The 22,698-nt window shown below is 41.5% G+C and overlaps 1 protein-coding gene across 2 annotated transcripts in view; it reads left to right on the forward strand.

The window, feature by feature from the left end:
• Nucleotides 1-15,770: 15,770 nt before the first annotated feature.
• Nucleotides 15,771-22,698, forward strand: part of epha3 (eph receptor A3) — a 283,492-nt gene continuing 276,564 nt past the window's right edge. For both annotated transcript variants that reach the window (XM_080203597.1, XM_080203598.1), the window contains exon 1: nucleotides 15,771-15,973. In XM_080203597.1, coding sequence (XP_080059723.1) covers nucleotides 15,790-15,973 — 184 coding nt within the window. In that variant the 5' untranslated portion in view covers nucleotides 15,771-15,789. The remainder of the gene's footprint in view (nucleotides 15,974-22,698) is intronic.

Genomic DNA, 22,698 nt, shown 5'->3' on the forward strand with positions numbered 1-22,698 from the left:
AAGAAGGACAGCAGCACTTAGAATCATAGAATCCCTACCGTGCAGAAGAGGCCATTCAGCCCATCACATCTGCACCAACTCTCTGATAGAGTATCCCACCCAGGCCCTCTCAGCCACCCTATGCCTGTAACCCCACACATTTAGAACATAGAACATAGAACATTACAGCGCAGAACAGGCCCTTCAGCCCACGATGTTGCACCGACCAGTTAAAAAACAATGACCCACTAACCTAAACCAATCCCTTTTCGTCCATAAACCTATCCACAGATCTCTTAAATGCCCCCAAACTAGGCGCATTTACAACCTCAGCAGGCAGGGCATTCCAATCCCTCACCACCCTCTGGGTAAAGAACCTACCCCTGACATCCGTCCTATAACTACCCCCCCTTAATTTAAAGCCATGCCCCCTCGTGCTAGCTTTCTCCATCCGAGGAAAAAGGCTATCACTGTCCACCCTATCTAAACCTCTAATCATCTTATATGTTTCAATAAGATCCCCTCTTAGCCGCCTTCTTTCCAGCGAAAACAATCCCAAATCCCTCAGTCTCTCCTTCTGATGACTAATCCACCTAACCTACACATTTTAGGAGATTAACGGGCAATTTAGCATGGCCAATCCAGCTAGCCTACTCATCTTTGGACCGTGGGAGGAAACCAAAGCACCTGGGGAAACTCACGCAGACACGTGGAGAAAGTGCAAACTCCAGGCTGACAGTCACCCAAGGCTGGAATTGAACCTTAGTCCCTGGTGCTGTGAGGCAGCAGTGCTAACCACTGTGCCACCATGCTGCCCCAACTGTTCAAAAATTCTCCCATTGAAACTGAAAGATGCAGCACAGTCATGAATATTCTAATGTATCGCTCATACACATTCTTGCTGCAGTACAGGAGTGTGATGATGATGACTGCTCTGTAAACTAAGGCTTTTGTTAATTTGTAGAGGTCTTTGTTTCCGACCAGTCACCACTGTAATTTGTAGAAAGGTGGTCCAGTGTTTAATCTCCTTATCAATGATGACTTTTTAAGAGAGACAACAGCTGAACTATGGAGGGTGCTCAACATATTCTGGCCTTTCTCCTTCAACATAAATGGGAAGTAGAATATGAGCAGCACGATGGCACAGTGGTTAGCACTGCTGCCTCAAAGCACCAGGGAACTGGGTTTGATTCCTGGCTTGGGTCACTGGCCATGTGGAGTTTGCATGTCTTCCATGTGTCTGTGTGAGTTTCCTCTGGGTGTTCCAGTTTCCTCCCACAGTCTAAAGATGTACAGGTTAGGTTGATTGCCCATGGTAAATTGCCCCTTAGTGTCAGGGGGAATAGCTAGGGGAAATGCCTGGGGTTATGGTGATAGAGCATGGCTGGGATTGTGGCCAATGCAGACCCAATGGACCGAATGGCCTCCTTCTACACTGTAGGATTCTATGTAGGTTGATATGAATTTTGCTTTGGCAACATTCAAGCGTAGGCCAAGTTTATGACATTTTGTTATGATCAGCCCTAGGTGCATCTCCCCCAAAGGACTTGATGTGGGTGAGGGTCCTCAAATTGTCTGGCTGGGATACCTCAAAATTGTTACAAACCCAGGTGAGGAGGGATGGCTGGCTTTCAACCCACCCCAGCCTCTGCTGGTAGCAACAAAGTTTTAATCTAACAAGGTTCACTTTCCATTGGATACCTTTTCCAGACCCAATAGTTATGTTTAAAAATGAACCAATTCAACCAGGCTTTCTTGAGTTAGGACAAAGTGAGTTTATTAATGCCTGAAAAGGTAGAGAGAGAGATGATCGAACATATGCATTGACAGTTATATAGATTAGAAGTAAGAATTGAATCCAATAGTAGATAAATATAAATACAAAGCTATTTGGAACAGTCCTTGACTCATGAAGAGTAAATGATGAAGCATGCAGCCATTGCAAATTGATTCCAGTTACATTTCCTTCTGCAGGTGAGTAGTCGATTCTTCAATTCAGATGTTCTGTGTTTTAGTAGAGACATTTCTTTTTTTTTTGTCCAGCTGTGATCATTTTTACTTGCTGGCTGACTTCTACAGTCAGAGAGAGAGTTTTTAAATATTCCTGCAAAAGGTGGCTATTTCCTTTCTTCAGGGGTGCTGCTCCTGTTACTGCATCACACACCTTCAGTATGGAAAACGTCAAGCTGAGTTTCCTCACAAAACAAGCATACAGACAGACCAGTAAGGCAGCCAGGCTCTCTCAGCTAGCTTTTAACCCCTGTCTGTATATTCAAACTGGAAACTCAGAATCCACTAGTCAGTCTGAGCAATTGCATCCAGGGTCTTTGAGATGAGTTCATAACATTCTTTTGTCATTACTTGTGATGGTAATCAGTCTTTGGATTGGCCTATTTGGAAACATAGGGAGGGGTTCCAGTATCTCTTAGAGAAACTCTCTGCAGCCATTGTACATTCTCAGCCATATTCAGGAATTGTATTTAAAAATGTAAAACTCAGGTCTTTTTTAAAGTCCAATATTTCTGTGTCTATATTCCGTGCTATTTTTCCCCTTCATCATCATCATAACAATACAGAATTGAAGAGATTCTGAGTGGCTTGCAAATCTTAGACAAAGTGAGTAACAACATCACAGGCATCCAGAAACTGCAGATCATGTAAGTTTGTGGTAGTCAGATTGGTTTGTATGGAGGTGACTGAGGTTAAAGAGTTTTCCATCTAGGAAGTATTTAGCACCAACACCAGTTGATCTTTGATGAAGTGCATAGACCAGATCAGGTAGATCATGAATGATCAGGGGCTGGAACCCCCGAAATGTAATGTTTAATTGCCAGCTGTTTCATCAAATCGATTGTCACAGCAACTGTGCAGATGTTGATGCCATTGATTGCTGATTGGCCCAATGGTGAGGTATTGTACTTCCTGTTTCAACATGTGGGATTATATTTATATGAATTAACCTGGAAGTTAAATGCCTATTTCTAATTTCAACGAAAATATTTTTATTGGACAATTAGTATTAGAAGTTGTGGAAATTGAGTCACATGAGAATAAATGTTTTAATAGATCAACATAGCACTCTAGACATCAACTGTTAGCTAGGAACTCAAATGTTTGTATCAAAAAGAAAATTACTTCTCTTCACTATTGCAATCTCTCAGTTTTAAAAGCAAAGTCAGAACTGTTCAACTTCACAATGATTCCCTTGGCAAATTAATCATTGTAATTGAAGAATAGCCTTTGAACTCCCAGTTAAAATGATAGGACTATTATAAATAAAGACTTCTAATACCCTGTTGGGAAGGGGTGTTGAGTAATGGTGTAATGATATTAAGATGCAAAAATGGAGTTAAAAATACTTTTTTATTGTAATGATAGAATTTATGTATACAAGTAGGGCAGCACAGTAGCATAGTGATTAGCACTGCTGTTTCATAGTACCAGAGACCCGGGTTCAATTCTGTACTTGGGTCACTGCCTTGTTGGGTTTGCACATTCTCCCGGTGTCAGTGTGGGTTTCCTCCGGGTGCTCTGATTTCCTCTCACAGTCCAAACATCTGTGGGTTAGGTTGTTGGGTCACGCTAAATTGTTCTTAATGTTGGAGGGACTAGCTGGGTAAATAAGTGAAGTTACGGGAATAGTGTCTAGATGGGATTGTGGTCGGTGCAGTCTCAATGGACGGAATGGCCTCCTTCCGCACTTAGGGATTCTATGATTCTAAGTTCTCATAATACAGCTTGAAACTAGAGCACTGACAACAGGTATCTCACTGAGAGATCCTTATTGCTTTCCATGTTCAACCCCGGCTCTTGACCACTTTCCATCCTCAATGATTTGGATCTCCATTTGAACTTCCCTTTGTCTCTATCCACAGAGTTCATGATCCTCCAGTCCTCTATTAAAGACCCTCTGCATATGAACTCCTCCATATATTTGTAGCCACCACGACATCTCATGCGGCCTCTGTTTGCCTTTTCTTATCCAAACGCAAGGCTACCACTGATCGATCATTTGCCTCCCTCTTCCCCAACTCAATTCTTTTCTTGTCCTCATCTCTGAATAACCTTTTTCCCAAGTCATTTATAATGGCACTTCCAAAGTCTAACTTTAGTTCTCCATTTGTCTCAAGCCTCTACCAATATGCACTATTACACCATCACCCCTCAATTTTGAAGCCTTGGTCCCCAGTAAAATTCTATCCCACTCTGGCCATTGTTTTGAAAGGGGGGACATCATCTCTACTTAAAATCTAGAGGGTGCAAATTTGAACATGTGTGGAGCACTAGTTTAACCATTCATTGCAGGATCTGGCTGGATCACATCAATGACTATCAATCTTTGTTCTCCATTACTCTTGGACCATCGTAGAATGCAAGATAACCCTGTGCTCTCACAACCCTCTCATTATTCAAGTAAACTGCTAAGTATTTTTCCTTTCTGCTCTCCGTATTAGCTGATATTGTAAATGGTCCCCTCTTCTTGGATATTGTTTCATTCCTTTCCAAATCTGCCATCATAATCACTTCTCAAAAAACCCACCCATGGCCAAACTGCCCTTAAAAATAATAACTCCAACTCCAACTCCAATTTCCCTTGGTCTCGCAAATCCTTGAACATGCTATTGCCTCCAAAATGAAATGTCCATGTTTCTTGCCATTCCATATCTGAATTGAATTAGTTTTCTATCCCAACCACAGTGCTGAGATGTTCCATATGAAAGTCAAAATGTTATTCTCTGTCATTATGACCGTAGCGCTCTGTTCATCCATGTCCTTCTCAACCACTGACCACAGCTTACTCCAAAGCCTCTTTTCTCTTGCCCTCGCAATATTTATGCAGTCATAGCCAGAGACTCTTCTCCAATAGGCTTCTCTTGTATTTAAAAATTAGTAATTTAATGGCCCTTGTAAGATAACGAATGGACAAATGACATATGATTGTGCTAAATGTTTATATACAAGCAACTCAAAAGTATAACTTTAATATCTGACATTTTTAAAATGACAGAACTATTTTGATTAAAAATTGGCTAGGAGCTGGGATTTTTGATTTGATTTATTATTGTCACATGTATTGGGATACAGTGAAACGTATTCTTTCTTGTGCAATACACAGACAAAACACACTGTACATTCAGTATATAGAGGAAAAGGAAAGGAGAGGCTGCAGAATATAACTAGCCATAACTAGCCAAGCTCTCAATAGCTTTGACACCATTGTAACAGAATATTGACACTATTATAACAAATTATTGGTACTATTATAACAGATTAGTTTTTTTGCTTCAAAATTATGCAATCCTGCATGAAAAATTCAAACTGAAAATGAAAAAGAAACAAAAGCTGCAAGGTAAAGTTTCGAAGAATTGTGGATACAATGCAATGTGTAAAAACGGAATCCAAAAGAGAATTGTCACTTGTTCAGATGATATAATTAATAATACAATAAAAAAAACAATGTTAAAAATCTAAAACAGGTGCTCTGTGGTTCGTATCTAATTTATGCTTGTGACCGGTAATTATGGTGAAGGATAAAAAGTTTTTATTTAAAAGCAAAACACACTTTGTAGAGGTACCTATTTATACTGAAGTGCCAACAAGTATCAGAGAAAACAGAAAATGTCCCTTGCTTTTCCCAAGTGGGCTTCATTTGTGGTGAAGGAGAAAGTAACAGAAGACAGCTCAGGCAGTTTACAATGAGAATAATAAATGCCTTGGAGAGAATTAGAGCCCTGAAGCCCACTTTTTAAAAATATGCTATGAAAGGCTTGTTTTAAAATGCAGAGAGTTTCTTGATTGAAATGAGTTATCAACGTCATTATTTCTAATATTTCCAAACTATTCTCCGGTGAATGACATATTTATTTGGAAAGGTATTCCCACGTTCAGCAATGCAAGCTTCAAAAAATTAAAATGGCAGGCACAGTGGCACGATGGTTAACACTGCTGCCTCATAGCACCAGCAACGCGCATTCAATTCCAGCCTGGGGTTACTGTCTGTGCGGAGTTTGCGCACTCTCCCTGTGTTTGTGGGTTTCCTCTGAGTGCCCTGGTTTCCTCCCACAGTCTCGCAGATGCACAGGTTAGGTTACTTGGGCATGCTAAATTGTCCCTTAGTGTGAGGGGTACTCGTGGAGTAAATAGTTGGGGTTACAGTGATAGGGAGTGGGGTTGTTGCCGGAGCAGACTCAATTTTACATTCTTGTCTTGAGTATCAATGGCAGGTGCACAATTTTCCCCCTACCCTCTTCCATTGCTGTTGCTCAATGTAAAAAGAATTCATTTCATTCCCTATAAAATTGCAGAGCCAGATTTTCATGGGTCTTGGTGCTGCTGTCAGATTAAGTACCTGCAACACAGGTCTGACAAAGCTATGCAATAGGTTCATACTGCCTGCATGCTTATGTCACCATGCTATTTCACATCAGGATGCAAGCACACAGATATACATGATGGAGCTCTGCATTGCTTTGGATGTAACTCCCTGATATTTAATGGTGATATCTGTGGCCTGGGTTGCTCTACTTCCAGCTGAAGGAGGCTCTATTAAAATGAAAGTATTTACACATTGGGCAGAATTTTCTTGAACCGCTTGCCATGGGAATCGTAGCGGGATGGACATGGACGACACAAAGGTCAGTTGACCTTTGGCGGAATTTTCCAGCCTTGGGGTGAGCACTTTTGGAAAATCCCACCCATTAAGTGAAAGAGAGAAGACCAAAGGTGCAAAAGTAAAGTTTGTCACATTGAGAATTATAGAATCCCTACAGTGCGGAAGGAGGTCATTCAGCCCAATGAGTCTGCACCGACAACAATCCCACCAAGGCCCTATCCCTGCAATTCCACCCATTCACCCCATTAGTCCCCCTGACACTAAGGGGCAATTCAGCGTGACCAATCAACTTAACCTGCATATCTTTGGGGTGTGGGAGGAAACTGGAACACCCAGACAAAACACACACAGACATGGGGATAACATACAAACTTCACATAGGCAATCACCCAAGATTGGAACTGAAACTGGGTTCCCGGAAGGTGAGATGCAAAGTAACAGCAATGGAGAAAATGTCTGTATTCAAAATTCACCATTCGTGATTTTGAACTGTGACTAAGGAAGTTAAATAGAAGGAGGAGATGAAGGAAAATGAGTGTAGGGAGCATTGCTTCCCCATGACCTCAACTCAAATGTAAAAGTGCATTTAATCTCAATAGTCCTGTAATTTCAATACTTGAGTACAAAGCCATCTCATTATTACATCTCATTGTGAATCTCATGGCAACTTTATTCCACAGTGATTGGACCATAATACGCCCACACTGTCTTCAATCAGCATAATTGTACTCTTATTATTTGATTATCCCTGTAATAAATATATAAAAACACAAAGGGTGGATAATGAGTAAAATGGCTCTAAACACATCTTACTATTTGAAAGTTGAGCATATGCCACAAGTTGATGGTATGTATTGAATCTCTCACTAAATTCCAGCCTTCAGTTCATGATCAGAATATGTAACGGTTCATGTTGTACATAAGAGACACTGAGAATCTGAGATATGTTTAGGCCTTCTAATGCAGTTTACCATTTCATTTTATTTTCAAGTTCAACATTACAATTACCTACATTGCTTTATTTCTTCTTAAATTTTATAGCTAAACTCAGTGGTATAGTGCTGTTGAAATGCTCTGGATTTTGGTTGGACACTCAGTCCCAAACCTTAACATTCAAGTGACTGCTATTTGAAAAATAAGAACATAAGAACATAAGAAATAGGAGCAGGAGTAGGCCATCTAGCCCTTCGAGCCTGCTCCGCCATTCAATAAGATCATGGCTGATCTGTCGTGGCTCAGTTCCACATTCCCGCCCTCTCCCCATAACCCTTAATCCCCTCTCTTATCAAAAACCCATCAACCCGCGTCTTAAAAATATTTAGCAAGGCAGCCTCCACCACTTCAACGGGCAGAGAATTCCAGAGATTCACCACCCTTTGAGTGAAGAAGTTCCTCCTCAACTCCATTCTAAACCGCCCCCCCTTTATCTTGAGGCTGTGCCCCCTAGTCCTACTATCCTTTCTGAGCGGGAAGAGTCTCTCCACCTCTATCCTATCCATCCCATTCACCACCTTATACGTCTCAATGAGATCTCCCCTCATTCTTCTAAACTCTAACAAGTACAAGCCTAATTTATTCAGCCTCTCCTCATAGCTCAACCCCCCAACTCCGGCATCAGCCTAGTAAACCTCCTCTGCGCTCCCTCCAAGGCCAAAATATCCTTGCGTAAGTACAGCGCCCAAAACTGCACATAGTACTCCAGCTGCGGCCTCACCAATGCCCTATACAGCCGCAGCAAGGCCTCCCTACTTTTATATTCAATCCCCCTCGCTATGAAGGCCAGCATCCCATTCGCCTTCCTGACCACCTGCTGCACCTGCAAGCTGGGTTTTTGCGACTCATGCACAAGGACCCCGAGGTCCCTCTGCACTGTCGCCTGCTGCAGTTTTTCTCCATGTAAGTAATAATCCTTCCTACCATTATTCCTACCAAAGTGGACCACCTCACACTTGCCAACATTAAATTCCATTTGCCCTTTCCTGGCAGTGACACTGCTCCAATCCAATCACAGGCTGTTTCCTCTCTACATCTGATGAGCCTATCAGCAGCATATCAGCTTGTGACTAGATGCGCAACAGAGCGTGAGAACATAAGTGGAGTTAGGAGGGCAAGAAGGGGTCATGAAATGTTCTTGGCAGACAGGATCAAGGAGAATCCCAAGGCATTTTATACATATATTAGGGACAAGAATGTAACTAGAAAAAGGGTTGGTCTACTCAAGGACAAACGAGGGAAATTATGCATAGAACCAAAGGAAGTGCATGAGATCATTAATGAGTACTTTGCAGTGGTATTCACAAAAAAAGAGGGACACATCAATTGATGGTGTCTCAGAGGGAGAGGTAAACCCTTTAGAATAAGTCATCATTACGAGAGAGGAAGTGTTCGGTGAATTAAATAGTAATAAGGTATACAAATGCCCAGGCCCAGATGGCATCTATCCCAGATTACTGAGGGAGACAAGAGATGAAATTGCTGGGCCTCTTTGTTCCCTCGTTGGCCACTGGTGAGATCCCAGAGGACTGGAGGATAGCCAATGTTGTCCCATTATTTAAGAAAGTAGTCAGGATAACCAAGGTAATTATAGGCCAGTGAGTTTGATGTCAGTCATGGCGAAATTGCTTGAGAAGATTCTTAGAGATAGGATCTATGTACATTTGGAACTGAATGGTCTTGTTAGCAACAGACAGCATGATTTTGTATGAGAGAGGACATCCCTCTCTAATTTAATTGAGTTTTTTGAGGAAGTGACAAAAATGCTCGACAAGGGAAGGGCTAGGGATGTTGTCTACATGGACTTTAGTAAAACAGTTGACAAGGTCCCTCATGGTAGGCTGGTGCAAAAGACTAAATCACATGGGATCACTGGTGAACAAGCTAGATGAATTCAGAACTGGCTTGGCCACAGAAGATGGAGTGTAGTGGTGGAAGGTGTTTTTCTGAATGCAGATCTGTAACTGGTACAGGGATTGGTGATTTTATGTATATATGACTTGGAAGAAAACGTAGCTGGTTTGACCAGCAAGTTTGCAGATGATACTAAGATTGATGGAGTTGTGGATAGTGATGAACATTGTCAGAGAATACAGCAGGATATAGATAGGCTGGAAAATTGGGTGGAGAAATGGCAGATGGAATTTAATCCAGATAAATGCAAGGTGATGCATTTTGGTAGATCCAAGCTCTGACAAAGGGTCATCCTGACTCAAAATGCTGGCTTAATAATATACAGGCTGGAACATTATTTACAGGATAAAACACAATTCCACTCTGCTCAGATACTGTTAAGCCCTTTTCCCAGTAAAACCTTTAGTCTCTCCCATTATAATTTGTACCTTCACTATGGCCCTATTGTGGCACTCAGAGGGTACTGACAAACACATAACGGAGTTAGCTTTCCATCATCAAATCTGGCTGGAACACATTGAGTACATTGGGTCGCACCTTCCTTAGTTTAAATTAATCACTACTCCAGGATCACTCTGGAGAACAAAGATAACCAACTGCCTTCTTTTCTCCACTACCCATTGTCTCCTTAAACCCAACTACTTTCCCTTCAACTCCACTTCCAAAAATAAAACTGGGACACATTTGTGAACTACTTTTTTGTGTAATATTTTTGTTTTTGTAAAGATTAAAACCATTCATTGTCTTGTCCCCATTGTTTGTATCCCTATCCCTTGCCCACAAATTCAAAGCACCCTCCAGCCCTGGACCCGAAACCATTTCTTTCTCCAGTTTAACTCTTATTACTCTTTATGCCTTCTCTGGGGTCATCAGCCCATGTGACACTCCCCCACCCCTCCCCCCACCCCCTGCCCCGTCCCACCACCCAACCCCCTATCCCTCCACCACTCCCCTGCCCGCCCCACCCCGCCACCCCCCAATTTCTCTTTCATGCTCTTATGCTAACAGACATTGTGAATGATTTCTCCTCTTCTGATACTGAACTTTCCCTTCCAAATATTAAATGTGGCCCATTCCAACTATGTTGGTGCTTATGGCCCACACAAGCCTCTCCCATCCTTCTTGCTCACACTATCTCCTCATGTGTTATTAACTTCCTTGAATGTATCTATACTAGAATCATGGAATGGTTACAGCATAGAAGGAGATTGTCATTGTGTCAGTTGTCTGCAATAGCAACTTAGCTAGTCCAACTCCTCAATCTTTTCCCTATAGCCCAGTAAAAACTTTTCCCTTCAGATAATTATTCAGTTCCCTTTTGAAACTGCAATTGAATCTGTCTCCACCATACAGTCAAGCAATGCATTCCAGATCCAAACAACACAGTACATAATAAGATTTTTCTTCATGTCACCTCTGCTTCTTTTGTTAACTGTTTTAGGATTCTTGGCCTTCTGCCAATAGGTTCAGTTTCTTCCCATTATGCTTAACAGATCTGTCATGATTTTGAACGTGTCTAACAAATCTTCTCTCAGCTTTCTCTTCTCCAAGTAGAACAGCCCCAGCTTTGCCAATCTACCCACATTCCTGTTGTTTCTCATCATTGGGGCCATTTCTGTAAATCTTTTCTGCACCTTTTCTAAAACCTTCACATCCTTCCCATTGAGACTGGACCAGTATTTTATGAAGTTTCATAACTTTACTGCGTTTGTACACTGTGCCCCTATGTATAAAATCTAAAGTCAATACAATTCATTTATCATTTTCTCAACTTGTCCTGCCAACTGCAATGATTTATGCACCCAGGTCCCTCTGCTCTTGCATCTCCTTTAGAGTTGTACCCTTTTTTTTGTCACTTCTCCTCATTCTTTTGAACAGAATGTAGCACTGTACACTTCTCTAAATTAAATTTCATCTGTCATGTGTTTTCCCATTCCACCAGTCTGTCTGTATCCTCTTGAAGTCTATCACTACCTTTCTCACAGTTCACAATGCTTCCAAGTCTTGCACCATATTCAAATGTTGATATTGTGCCCTGCACAGAAAAGAAATGACCTCTCCATATACCAGCACCCAGACAGGAGTATGTAAAGTCTTCTGTACTTCATGTTTTTAATAGCATTGAATTGAATAATTGCTTAATGAAATTCTAGCTATGCTAAAGACTAATGTTTCAAAATAGTTTGAACCAAAATTCCTACTGGTGCTAATATCTTTCACATAAAAAGCACAGTTTTACTGATGTTTGGGGGTTAATGAATATGGAAGCAACTTAATAGTGGATTTAGAAATCATATGGACAACACATTTCTTAGAGTTCCTACATCTCAAAATTTCCCACTACACCATTGGTTAAACTCTTTGCATTTTGCCATCATGGCTCAATGAAAAGTTAATTATGTAAAGTTTATCAGTCACAAGTAAGGCTTACATAAACATTGCAACAAAGTTACTGTGAAATTCCCCTAGTTGTCACATTCCAGTGCCTGTTTGGGTCAACGCACCTAACCAGCACGTCTTTCGGACTGTGGAAGGAAACCGGAGCACCTGGAGGACATCCACACAGACACGGGGAGAACGTGCAAACTCTGCATAAACAATGACCCAAGCCAGGGATCAAACCTGGGTCCCTGGTGCTGTGAGGCAGTGGTGAGTTACTATTTGAAGGAACAAGTATGAGATTCCAACCTTCTACAATGCATTTTAAAGAAGTTATGATAAAGTTTCATAAAATAGCTATCAGCATCCTCCTGTTTTGTAGTACTGATACACTTTTTGAAAACAAATTCAAAAACAACAGCTTCACTGCAACTAACAGAAGGGTAAGTGTTCAAAAACAAAAGTCTGTATGGGTTCCAAAGATTTATGTTATTGACATCTACTATATAATTGGATCATTTAGAGGTATGTTTACCTTGTGTTTGTACTCCCTTCCAAGATATTACCAGTAAAATCTGCTTCCTTCCAGCTGGATTTATTTCAACAACCAAGCAAATGTCATAAAATACCTAAGCTTATACATTTCAGATTGCAATCTTTCCAAAAGAATTGTATTAAGATTGTAGTTATAATGCAATACATGCAGCGTGCCAATATTTCTGCTCTGTGTAACTATAGCTGTGGTCAATTTGTTCGGGCTGGTGTTATGTTGAATTGCAGAGTACAGAAGCATCAAGTATCAATTAAGTTAATTTAAAATCTCAATATAGGGGCTGAACGGTGGCACGATGGTTAGCACTGCTGCCTCACAGCACCAGGAACCTGGGTTCAATTCCTGGCTTGGGTCACTGCCTATGTGGAGCTTGCAGGTTCTCCACATGTCTGCATGGGTTTCCACCAGTTCCCTCCCTCAGTCCAAAAGCCGTGCTGGTTAGTTGCAATAGCCATGCTAAATTCTCCCTCAGTGTACTCAAACAGGGCCAGATGTGATGACTAGGGGTTTTCTAAGTAACTTCATTGCAGTGATAATGTAAGCCTACTTGTGACACTAGTAAATCATTTTTTTAAAAACTTGATTGTTCATTACTACTTTACAGGAAAGACACAGCAATTTTACTTTTATGTCAAAATATTTTTTTTTTGGTTTGGTTAACAGATACAGATTTGGAATGGAATTCACTCACAGAATGTCATTTTTTTATTTTATCTTTTTTTAAATGTTGTTGTTTTAAGAATTCAGGATTTGTCCTTCAATCCCGATATCTTCACTGATTTATAATTATTGTTAGCCAGTAGCTTAACTATGCATTAACATGATTCTAATGAATGCTCTGGTGTGTTAAATGCTGAAATACAGGATAGTGAGCTGATTAAAGCACCAAGTGCTACACAATGCTTTAATCAGCTTCAGATTCCAATTCCAGTATGACAAGCTTAAACATTAATTACTACTTTGAGTAGATGGATCGAGGGAAAGGGAAATGAGACAATAGTGCAAATTTAAGACCTACTATAGTACCATTTCCTAAACTCCTAAGAATGCCTGCTTTCATCTCCACTGCAATAGACAATTTATCGGCTTGATTGCAATGACTTATCTATGAACGGCAGATAGCGTCGTTCAACTAAGTAACTCAGAATTAGAGTAAAGGAATGAGCATAGATAAACACTAACATTATTCTTAAAAGGTAGTAAGTGAGTGGGCAGCACGGTGGCATAGTGGTTAGCACTGCTGCCTCACAACGCCAAGGACCCATGTTCGATTCCAGCCTTGAGTACCTGTCTTTGTGCAGTTTGCACGTTCTACCAGTGTCTGCGAGGATTTCCTCCAATTTCCTCCCACAGTATAAAGATGTGCTGGTTAGGTGTACTGGCCATGCTAAATTGTCCCTTAACATCCCACTATGTCATAAATTATTAGAATAATTAGCCATGGTAAATGTGTGGGGTTACGGAGATAGGGCAGGGGAGAAGGCTTGGGTGAGATACTCTGTCAGAGAGTTGGTGCAGACTTGACAGGCTGAATGGCCTCCTTCTGTAGGGATTCTATGATTCTCAGAGTAGATGATAATGTTTTGGACACCAACATATATGTGGGGACTTCAAGGTGAGTAAACATCTGAAGTTGCACAGAGGATTAATCAGTCAAGAGTGGGCGTCAAGCCCGAGAAAGGTTGGAGACTTTGCAGTGAGATGGAGTTATTGATAGGTGTTGAGGAGGGGAGTAGGTAACAGTACCTTTGGAATGGAGAGGAGAATTCATTCACTATGTCTGTTAGCATGAGAGCCAGAAAGGGAAATTAGGTCATCAATTGTCAAGAGAGAGTGAGATCAGGGTGGTGGGTGGTTGGGGGGGGTGTCACATGGGCTGATGAACCCAGAAAAGGCATAAAAAGTAATCAGAGTTAAACTAGAGAAAGAAATGGTTTCAGGTCCAGGGCTGGAGGGTGCTTTGAATTTGTGGGCAAGGGATAGCAACACAAACAAGACATTGAGTGGTTTTAATCTTTACAAGCAACATTACACAAAAGGTAGTTCATGAAAGTGTCTCAGTTTTATTTTTGAAAGTGGAGGTGAAGGGGAAGAGTAGATGGGTTTAAGGAGACAATGGGTGGTGGAGAAAAGAAGGTAGTTGGTTATTTTAGTTCTCCAGAGTGGTCCTGGAGTAGTGGCTAATTTAAAATAAGGAAGATGCGACCTCATGTACTCAATGTGTTCCAGCCAGATTTGATGATGGAAAGCTAACTCAGTTATGTGTTTGTTAGTGCCCTCTGAGGGCCACAATAGGGCCATAGTGGAGCAGCAAATTATCATGGGAGAGACTAAAGGTTTTACTGGGAAAAGGGCCTAACAGTATCTGAGTAGAATGGCATTGTGTTTTATCCTGTAAATAATGTTCCAGCCTGTGTAATATTAAGCCAGCATTTCAAATCAGGATGACTCTATGTCAGAGCTCTGATGAAGACTCATCCAGGCTCAAAATTCTGGCTTTAATCAATCTCCACAAATGCTGTCAGACCTGCTGAGATTTTCCAGCATTTCCAGATTCTCTTTCAGATTCCAGCATCCGCAGTATTTTATTTTTATATTATCGCATAATATTGAGGTTAAGTTACCCAACCCACCCAGCACCCTGACCTTCAGAGCACACACTATTTCAGCATGAGTAGTATCTGTTATTATGTTGAAAATGAACAAAAGGAATAATCATGGGGAAAAATTTTAAAGTTTATTTATTGTTGTCACAAGTAGGCTTACAGTAACACTGCAATGAAGTTACTGTGAAAATCTACTAGTCACCACACTCTGGCACCTGTTCGGGTACACTGAGGGAGAATTTAGCCTGGCCAATGCACCTAACCGGCACATCTTTTGGATCATTAAGTTTATTACTGTCACAAGTGGGCTTACATTAACACTGCACTAAAGTTACTGTGAAAATCCCCTAGTCACCACAGTCTGGTGCCTGTTCGGGTACATTGAGGGAGTATTTAGCATAGCCAATTCATTTAATCAGGATGTCTTTCGGACTGTGGGAGGAAAACAGAGCATCCGGAGGAAATCCATACAGACACGGGGACAGCGTGCAGACTCAACTCAGACAGTGACCCAAACGAAGTCGGATCCCTGGCGCTATGCTAAAAGGTTTAAAAATGTTGGGATTGCCGAAAACAAGAGCAATATAGATCTCTTACCATTGAATATTAAATATCCCAAACAGATGGCTTACAATGAAAGATGTCCTGGTGGGCTCTAGGACCCAGCCGCGGCCCTCTGCTGGCAGTAGAAAGGCAGTGCTGACTCCTCCTTATCTGTAGTGTCAAACTTGACATCACCCTGAAAGCTGTGCATGGTAACTTCCACGGCGATCACAACTCCCTCAGATCATTGCTGGCATGCTTCACAGAGATATGCTCCACTCACAACCGATCACAGCTCCAAAATGGCCTTGGGTTCCCAGATCTGCATTCTCCCTCTGATCCTCTGCTGTGTTATCTGCGCGGCACAATCGACTGGGCATTCTGCAAATGAAGGTAAGAATTAAAAAAAATAAAAAGAGAGATCTGTGCATTATTCCTTACTGAATGAAGTATTACAGTCGGTCTAGCGCACACACACACCGGGTGGGTGGTACTGTGCAGAGGTTGCGCTTCCATCATCTTTCTTTTTAAGGTGGTCAAAGAACATTAAATGTATCAAACCCAACTACATCAGGACAACTTCAGCCACGGTCTCATAATGCGGCGATCGTACCATTTAAACGCCGTGACCAACATTATTGCCAGCGAAACCACCCATTAAATAAAATCAATCTTAATAGGGAGCCAGAGGTTAAAATGTGCAGAGAAAGTTTATATAGGATAGGATTCCAGCGGCAGGAATGCGGGGGAATTATTTCAATCAGATTATTTTTTTCTCTCTGTCCTCTTGTTATTTTGAGAATTGATACAGGATGCTCCGTAAGGAGATCCATCCACAGAGGGGTTTTGACCCACACAGCCAGCAGGGAAGGAAGGGATCTCATCATAATTTGGGGTCCGAATCGGTAAATGTCTCTGTTTACTGTGAAGCGTAATCTCTCTCAAACGACAGAGTTGAATGATTCATAAGTCTTGCTGACATCACCTTTGCAAGGATTTATAAGAGAGGCAAGCTGAGAGTAAGTTGAGAAAGTTTGGCCACGATTCCACATCTATTTCAGAGTTGAGGATCGTATAGAGAAAAACCACTCATAGCAATTTGGGGGGAAAGAAAACACTTTGCACCTTGTTTTCTATTCTATTGTTTTTTTTTCCATTTTGCACTGCTGATTGATTTTTAAAACTGTCAGATGATTATTATTGGCCGTTTGGATTGAGATGCTGTAACTATTCAGATATTTTGCACAAAATTGACTATTTTTTTAAACCTTAAACTGCCTTTATTCTTTAGAAATTTTAGCCCATGCTTTAAAAGTCCTGTTCTGATCCGCTTAGTTTGACAGCTTGAAATAACTTCTTGTGAACTAAAGGATGAAGTGTACAGGAAGAATGTTGTGGTCAGTAGAATGTAGGGAGGAAAAAAGGGGGGAAAGATATTGTTATTTTGAGAATTGATACAAGGTGCCCTGTAAGGTGATCCGTCCACAGAGGGGTTTATACCCACAGCCAGCAGGGAAGGAAGGGATTTCGCCATAGTTTGGAGTCCGAATCGGTAAATATTTCTATTTACTGTCAAATGATTCATAAGGCTTGCTGACATCACCTTCCCGTGTATTTCTCAGAGAAGCAAGCTCAGGACCGTTCCGAAGCCTATTTCGCCTGTGTGGAATCCTGCGAGTTTGTAAACTCACCTAGTGTTTTAACTATTGAGAGCATACAGACACACAAGTCACAGGACCAGAGCCCAATTTACCTCACTCACTTCCGATAGAGAACCCCTGAGATTAAAGGGTGTAGAGGAAAAGCAAATAACAATTATACCTAATGCTGGCACAGATTTCCGCCTTTCAGGAGTCAAACACAATTTAAACTTACGGGGTTGGAGAGGAGAGTAGAGCTGGTGGTAAATAAAGTTCCTAAAATTCGTTGGGCTGGCGAAATCGCCTGATTGTGGTTGGGAGAGAGAGAGAGAGATAATCTGACAGGAAAAGAAATCTGTCTGACTACTGTAAAAATAGAGGCATTAACATAGAAAATGTAAGATACACAGTGAAAACATGGATTTGAGTTTACATTGGCATTATATGGTTGTTATTGGATATAAATATCAATATAAATTATCTTCAAATGTATTAGAAACGTAAGCGTGCTTCTTATTATTAAAACTCAGGGCATGAAATAACAAAATGGGTTGGTCCCAATATCAAACCAAGTGGATCTTCTGTTCAGCATTGTCTATGGATAAAACGAACCGAACAAAACTTCCCAGTTCATTGTTAATACTCAGAAGAACACACTTCTCGATATTACGGCGCACACTTAAAAGTTTGGTCGGAATTCCGGTGCTTCATTTCAATTCTCTCGCCGGTTTATACGGAAACTTCGTAACCGTTAATAATAAACTCCCCCTGAAAGTATTAATAATCCCACTTCACCCGCGCGAATTCCGCAGAGTTTCTGTAACATTTTTACCTGCATTAAGTTTCCAATTCTCCGCAATAGACTTGCACGTTATTCAATGTACTTTATGATGGAATTTGTTGTTAATGTTTCGGTTTGTGCAGCTTTTACAATGAAGGAAAAGATTTTTTATACGCAAAGCGCCCTTTATGATATTTGGGGTTTGTTTTCGTATTATGGATCAAAAACTGGGATTATATCCAGCCGGGAAATAATTATTCCATTAGTGTGGCAATCTCTGGGAATCTGGCCAGTGTGGGTCACTGCAGAGCTTTTCCCGAGGAAAAGGAGAGAAAGCCAGTTTCAGAAATCAACTTTTTCACTTTCCTGGGTCTTGTGATTCCGGCAGCACTTAAATCTTGAGGCTTTCCGGGTGTCGGGTCTGTGGCTCGGGTTGGTGTCATTGTGGTGGGCCAGGAGGGGTTAAATTGAACCGTACCAGAATCACGGAATCGTTTCGGCGCAGCAAGAGGACACTCTGCCCATCGTGCCTGCGACCGCCCCTCCAAAACGAGCATCATAGGAACGTAGGAATTAGGAGCAGGAGGTGGGTAAATTCAGCCCGTCCAGCCTATTCCGCTGGTCAGTCAGATCACTGCTGATCCCTCCCTGGTTTCAAATCCACCTCTCCACCTGTACCCCATATCCTTTTATAATTAGAAATGAATCTCCTCCTTGGAAGCATTCATGACTCTCCTCCTTCCCCTGTGAACAATGTTAAGACAAATGTCCCTAGCTCAGTACCTGGACTGTTTGAGGCTTTTAACGTGAAATGTTTTCTTTTTAAGAAGATCCCAGTCTGCACATGGCGATATAAACAAACTCCCACTCAATATTAATGTCGATGAATCAAACAGCAACTGATGGGGGGCAAAAAAATTTTTTTTTAGATTATATACATTTAAATTAATTATCTTCGACTTCTCTGCGTTGAAAAATGGAATGCGAATCCAATTTAAATTGAACGTGGGAAACGATTATGAATTATTATGTTTAAAAATGATCAAAAACGAATGTTTAATTATACGTTAGATAAAAGCAAATTACTGCGGACGCTGGAATCTGAAACCAAATGAGAGAATGCTGGAAAATCTCAGCAGGTCTGACAGCATCTATAAGGAGAGAAAAGAGCTGACGTTTCGAGTCCAGATGACCCTTTGTCAAAGCTAAAAGGCTCAGAAAGTGGGAGATATTTATACTGCAGGGTGAAGGAATGAAAGATGAAATTAGACGTCCCCCCACTGTAGGAGGGACCATAGCTGCTTTATAAACTGTTCCCTACACTCAGTAGTTAGAATGAAATGGGAATTTGATTTGGGCTTCTTTTCCAATCAACTGGGGCGTTTGACCTCATCGCGACACTCTACAAATTCCAAACTGCGAAACTGGGAGAGTTTCACTCCCTTATTCAGCGTGTCGTTCTCTCTGTCAGCCCTCCCAGAGCAAGATTGGAACATTTTGCTGCAATAGTCACAACTTTCCCTCCCCGCCTCCACCCATGTTCACATGAATGTGTATAAATCAAACATGCACAGACCCAAAAGATGAGTTGAGACTGTCCTGCTGTACAATAACTGTCCCGGACAAAACCCGGCCCCTTCCATCTGTCCTTGTGAAATATCACACACAATTCACATTTGTGCGAATATCCACTACTTTGAGAACGAGTGGAAATGAATCAGTCTCCTCGTTCGTTTAGACATTTTGATGTCTCCAAGATAGGCTTGAATGTATTCAATCATTTGATTTTGAAAGTTAGGATGGGCGGCTGGTCCACTTTGATCGCTCGCATTGAGCTGTGTATAGTGGGGAGTCCCCTCCAAGTGTTGGATCCGTTTGAGGCGGTGCTTGGGGGGGTTCAAAACATGGAATCGCTCCAAACGATACATCTGTCACTTTCGATTGGGAAATCCTCTCGGTTGGAAATGACAGACGCGGTATCGGTGGGGGCTTTGAAAAGCGGACGCTTTTTCCAATTACATTTCCAACGTAAGATGGCCCTGTCCCACCTTTGTAGCTACATCGGCGCCCCCCCCCCCCACCCCCCACCCCAGCACCAGCCAGATACATCCCTGGCAGCGGAAGGCAGGTTAGGAACTCAAAATGGGAGAAAAGGTAAAAGCTTTGGTAAAAATTTACAGTGGTGTGTTTGAAATAGACAATTAGGTTTAAAGCGGCCTGATAGTAACTCCAAGGAATCTGGGAAGGCACGATAGAAATATTTGACAGGCGATAGAACACGCCCCCCCCCCCCCCCCCTCACCATTACGTGTGAACAGGGAAGAGGCATAGTAAACTGGATTGAAGGCTTTCTTTCTCTATTGTTGAATAGAGCGATAAATCCGTTTATATTGGACTCGAGTTCGGGTCAGTTATAGAGTCTGAACTGACAGTGCTGATCAAAGCACTGTTTAAATAGCCACACACACACAGACACAGACAGAGCCACCAACGCGCCCTTATTTTGATGCTAAACGGACACTGGGAGAAATGTAGCCGACAAAGCGGCGAGTGTGAGCTGAGGTCCGGCTCCTGGCTCCGTATGAAATGCTGCAATGTATTGGGCTGACAGTCCTGGGAAGGAAAGGGGGGGGGGGGGGGCGGGCGAGGGTGGGAAGCAGCCGACAGAATACAGTCTTCAGGGGAGACACGACTGAGCATTTAGCCAGTCTCAGATTGTCTTTTAAAAAAAACCCGCGCCCAACATCATCTTAATAAAAGGACAAAAGCGTGACGACCTTGTTAACCCCACACACAACCTCGTAAATGTTGCCGGCATCTTTAATGTTCTGTAACAATGTCGGAAAGGTCTTCATTAAGGTTTTGTGAGCAGTGGAGTTTTCCGCCCGATTATTCCCCATGATCCATAATTCGGATTTTTTTTTAAAAAGGCTGCCATCATTTGCTAGATTTATTATATGCGTGCGTGTGTGTGTACCAGTAATGGTTTATTAACTTGCCTATTTAATTTACAATTTTTTTTTAAAAAGTGTTGTTTCCTTTTCTCCAGTAGTTGTGTCGGTAGCAATGGTAGTCATTTTATTCCAAGTTTAGCCTAGTGAAGTGTGATTGATATCTTTTCAGTTCGGATACAGAGAATCAAGCTGCTTACTGAAGGTTAATACAACGAGTATTAAAATGGTGGGGCTCGCCTTGTGAGCATTATCAGGGCAGCCACTTCCCAAATTATTCGAGGCCATTCACAAGCGATAGGTATAAAATTGGGTACATTTATAATGTAGGATTAGATAACGTGTTAGTAGAATTCCAAACGAACAGTAATGATGCATTAGAGCTCGATGGACCACACTTAAGCATTAGCCTTGCTATACATCAAGAAGGGCTGTCATTCATTTCAACTGTTCTTTATTTTCTCAACAAAGTTATCACTAAGTTTGAATTTGGAAAGTTTTTCATGCACTTAACTTTTATAAAGAATGTCTACTATTGTAAGCATACCTTCGAGTATTCACAGAATCGATAAACATTGTTTTGCTAGTATTCACGTATCTAATGTATACCGGCACACTGCCTATTATGGCAAGTCACGCCCGTGCAGTCTAGTATCTATCAGGGCACAAAATAATTAGTCAAATGCCAATCGTAGTCTTAAGGGTTTTCCTTTGAGTGAAAATCAGCAAGATGAGAGCCAAGGCAACATTCAAACACCAATTAATTAGTCTGTCTGAAGTATTGGAATGCTCTTCTTGTTTCCCAGTGCTACATTCTGGCCACAAATTAAAGCTTGCGTTCTGTTCAAATTCTCCACAAGTACACTTCACAACCTCACACATCACCATTTGATTCAGCCTTGTATTGGCAATGTTAATATTTCGCTACAAGAATTTATTATTTTTTCCCATTTAATATTGTTTTCTGCATGCTCAGATCTTTTTAACTTGGACTCTCTCACTGCCAAGTCCAATTTTCAAAGTTGAGAGGTTGCGAGAGAGGCAAACTGTACCTCTCAAAATGCCACTAAATGTATTCATAATTTAAAATATAACTTGATACATAACGTGTATAAATTTAAAGTGCACCAAGGTAAGATAATATGGATATTGTTGAATAGACAAAATAAGGATGGAATAGGGCTGCTTTGACAGAATTGCCACTTTGCAAATGAGGGGTGGCGCATTCAGTGATATAACTGGGCCAGCAAAAGGGCTGTACTGCAAAAATGCATTTCAAAATGTTTTATTAAAAACTAAAAGGACCACAACAATTATTGGCGGTGTTTTATATTGCAACAGTGTGACCATTTCCGGTGGTATAATATGAGTGAAGTTCTCAGCAGATTTTCTGGAAACTAAGCAGCAGGAGAATTCTTCAGAAAAATAATCAAAACTTTCCAATCAAAACACTACCTGCTATAATGTTAATGTGCTGGCTGTAAAAGTATCCTGAACTTCTCCCCTGCTAGCTTAGCTACTTTATCCAGTGGGTGACTGAATAATACAGTTAGAAAAGCCTCGGGTATCCGGACCACCGTTAGGGTAGCTACAATCTGTCTGAGCGCCTGGGGTTCCATACAAAATAAACTCCCACTCTTAGGGGCGGTACGGTGGCACAGTGACACTGCTGCCTCACAGCGCCTGTGACCCGGGTTCACTTCCAGCCTTGTGTCACTGTGTGAAGTTTGCACGTTCTCCAAGTGT

Source organism: Carcharhinus amblyrhynchos, chromosome 15, assembly GCF_965287045.1.
Source record: "Carcharhinus amblyrhynchos chromosome 15, sCarAmb.v2.hapA, whole genome shotgun sequence".
Classification (NCBI taxonomy): domain Eukaryota; kingdom Metazoa; phylum Chordata; class Chondrichthyes; order Carcharhiniformes; family Carcharhinidae; genus Carcharhinus; species Carcharhinus amblyrhynchos.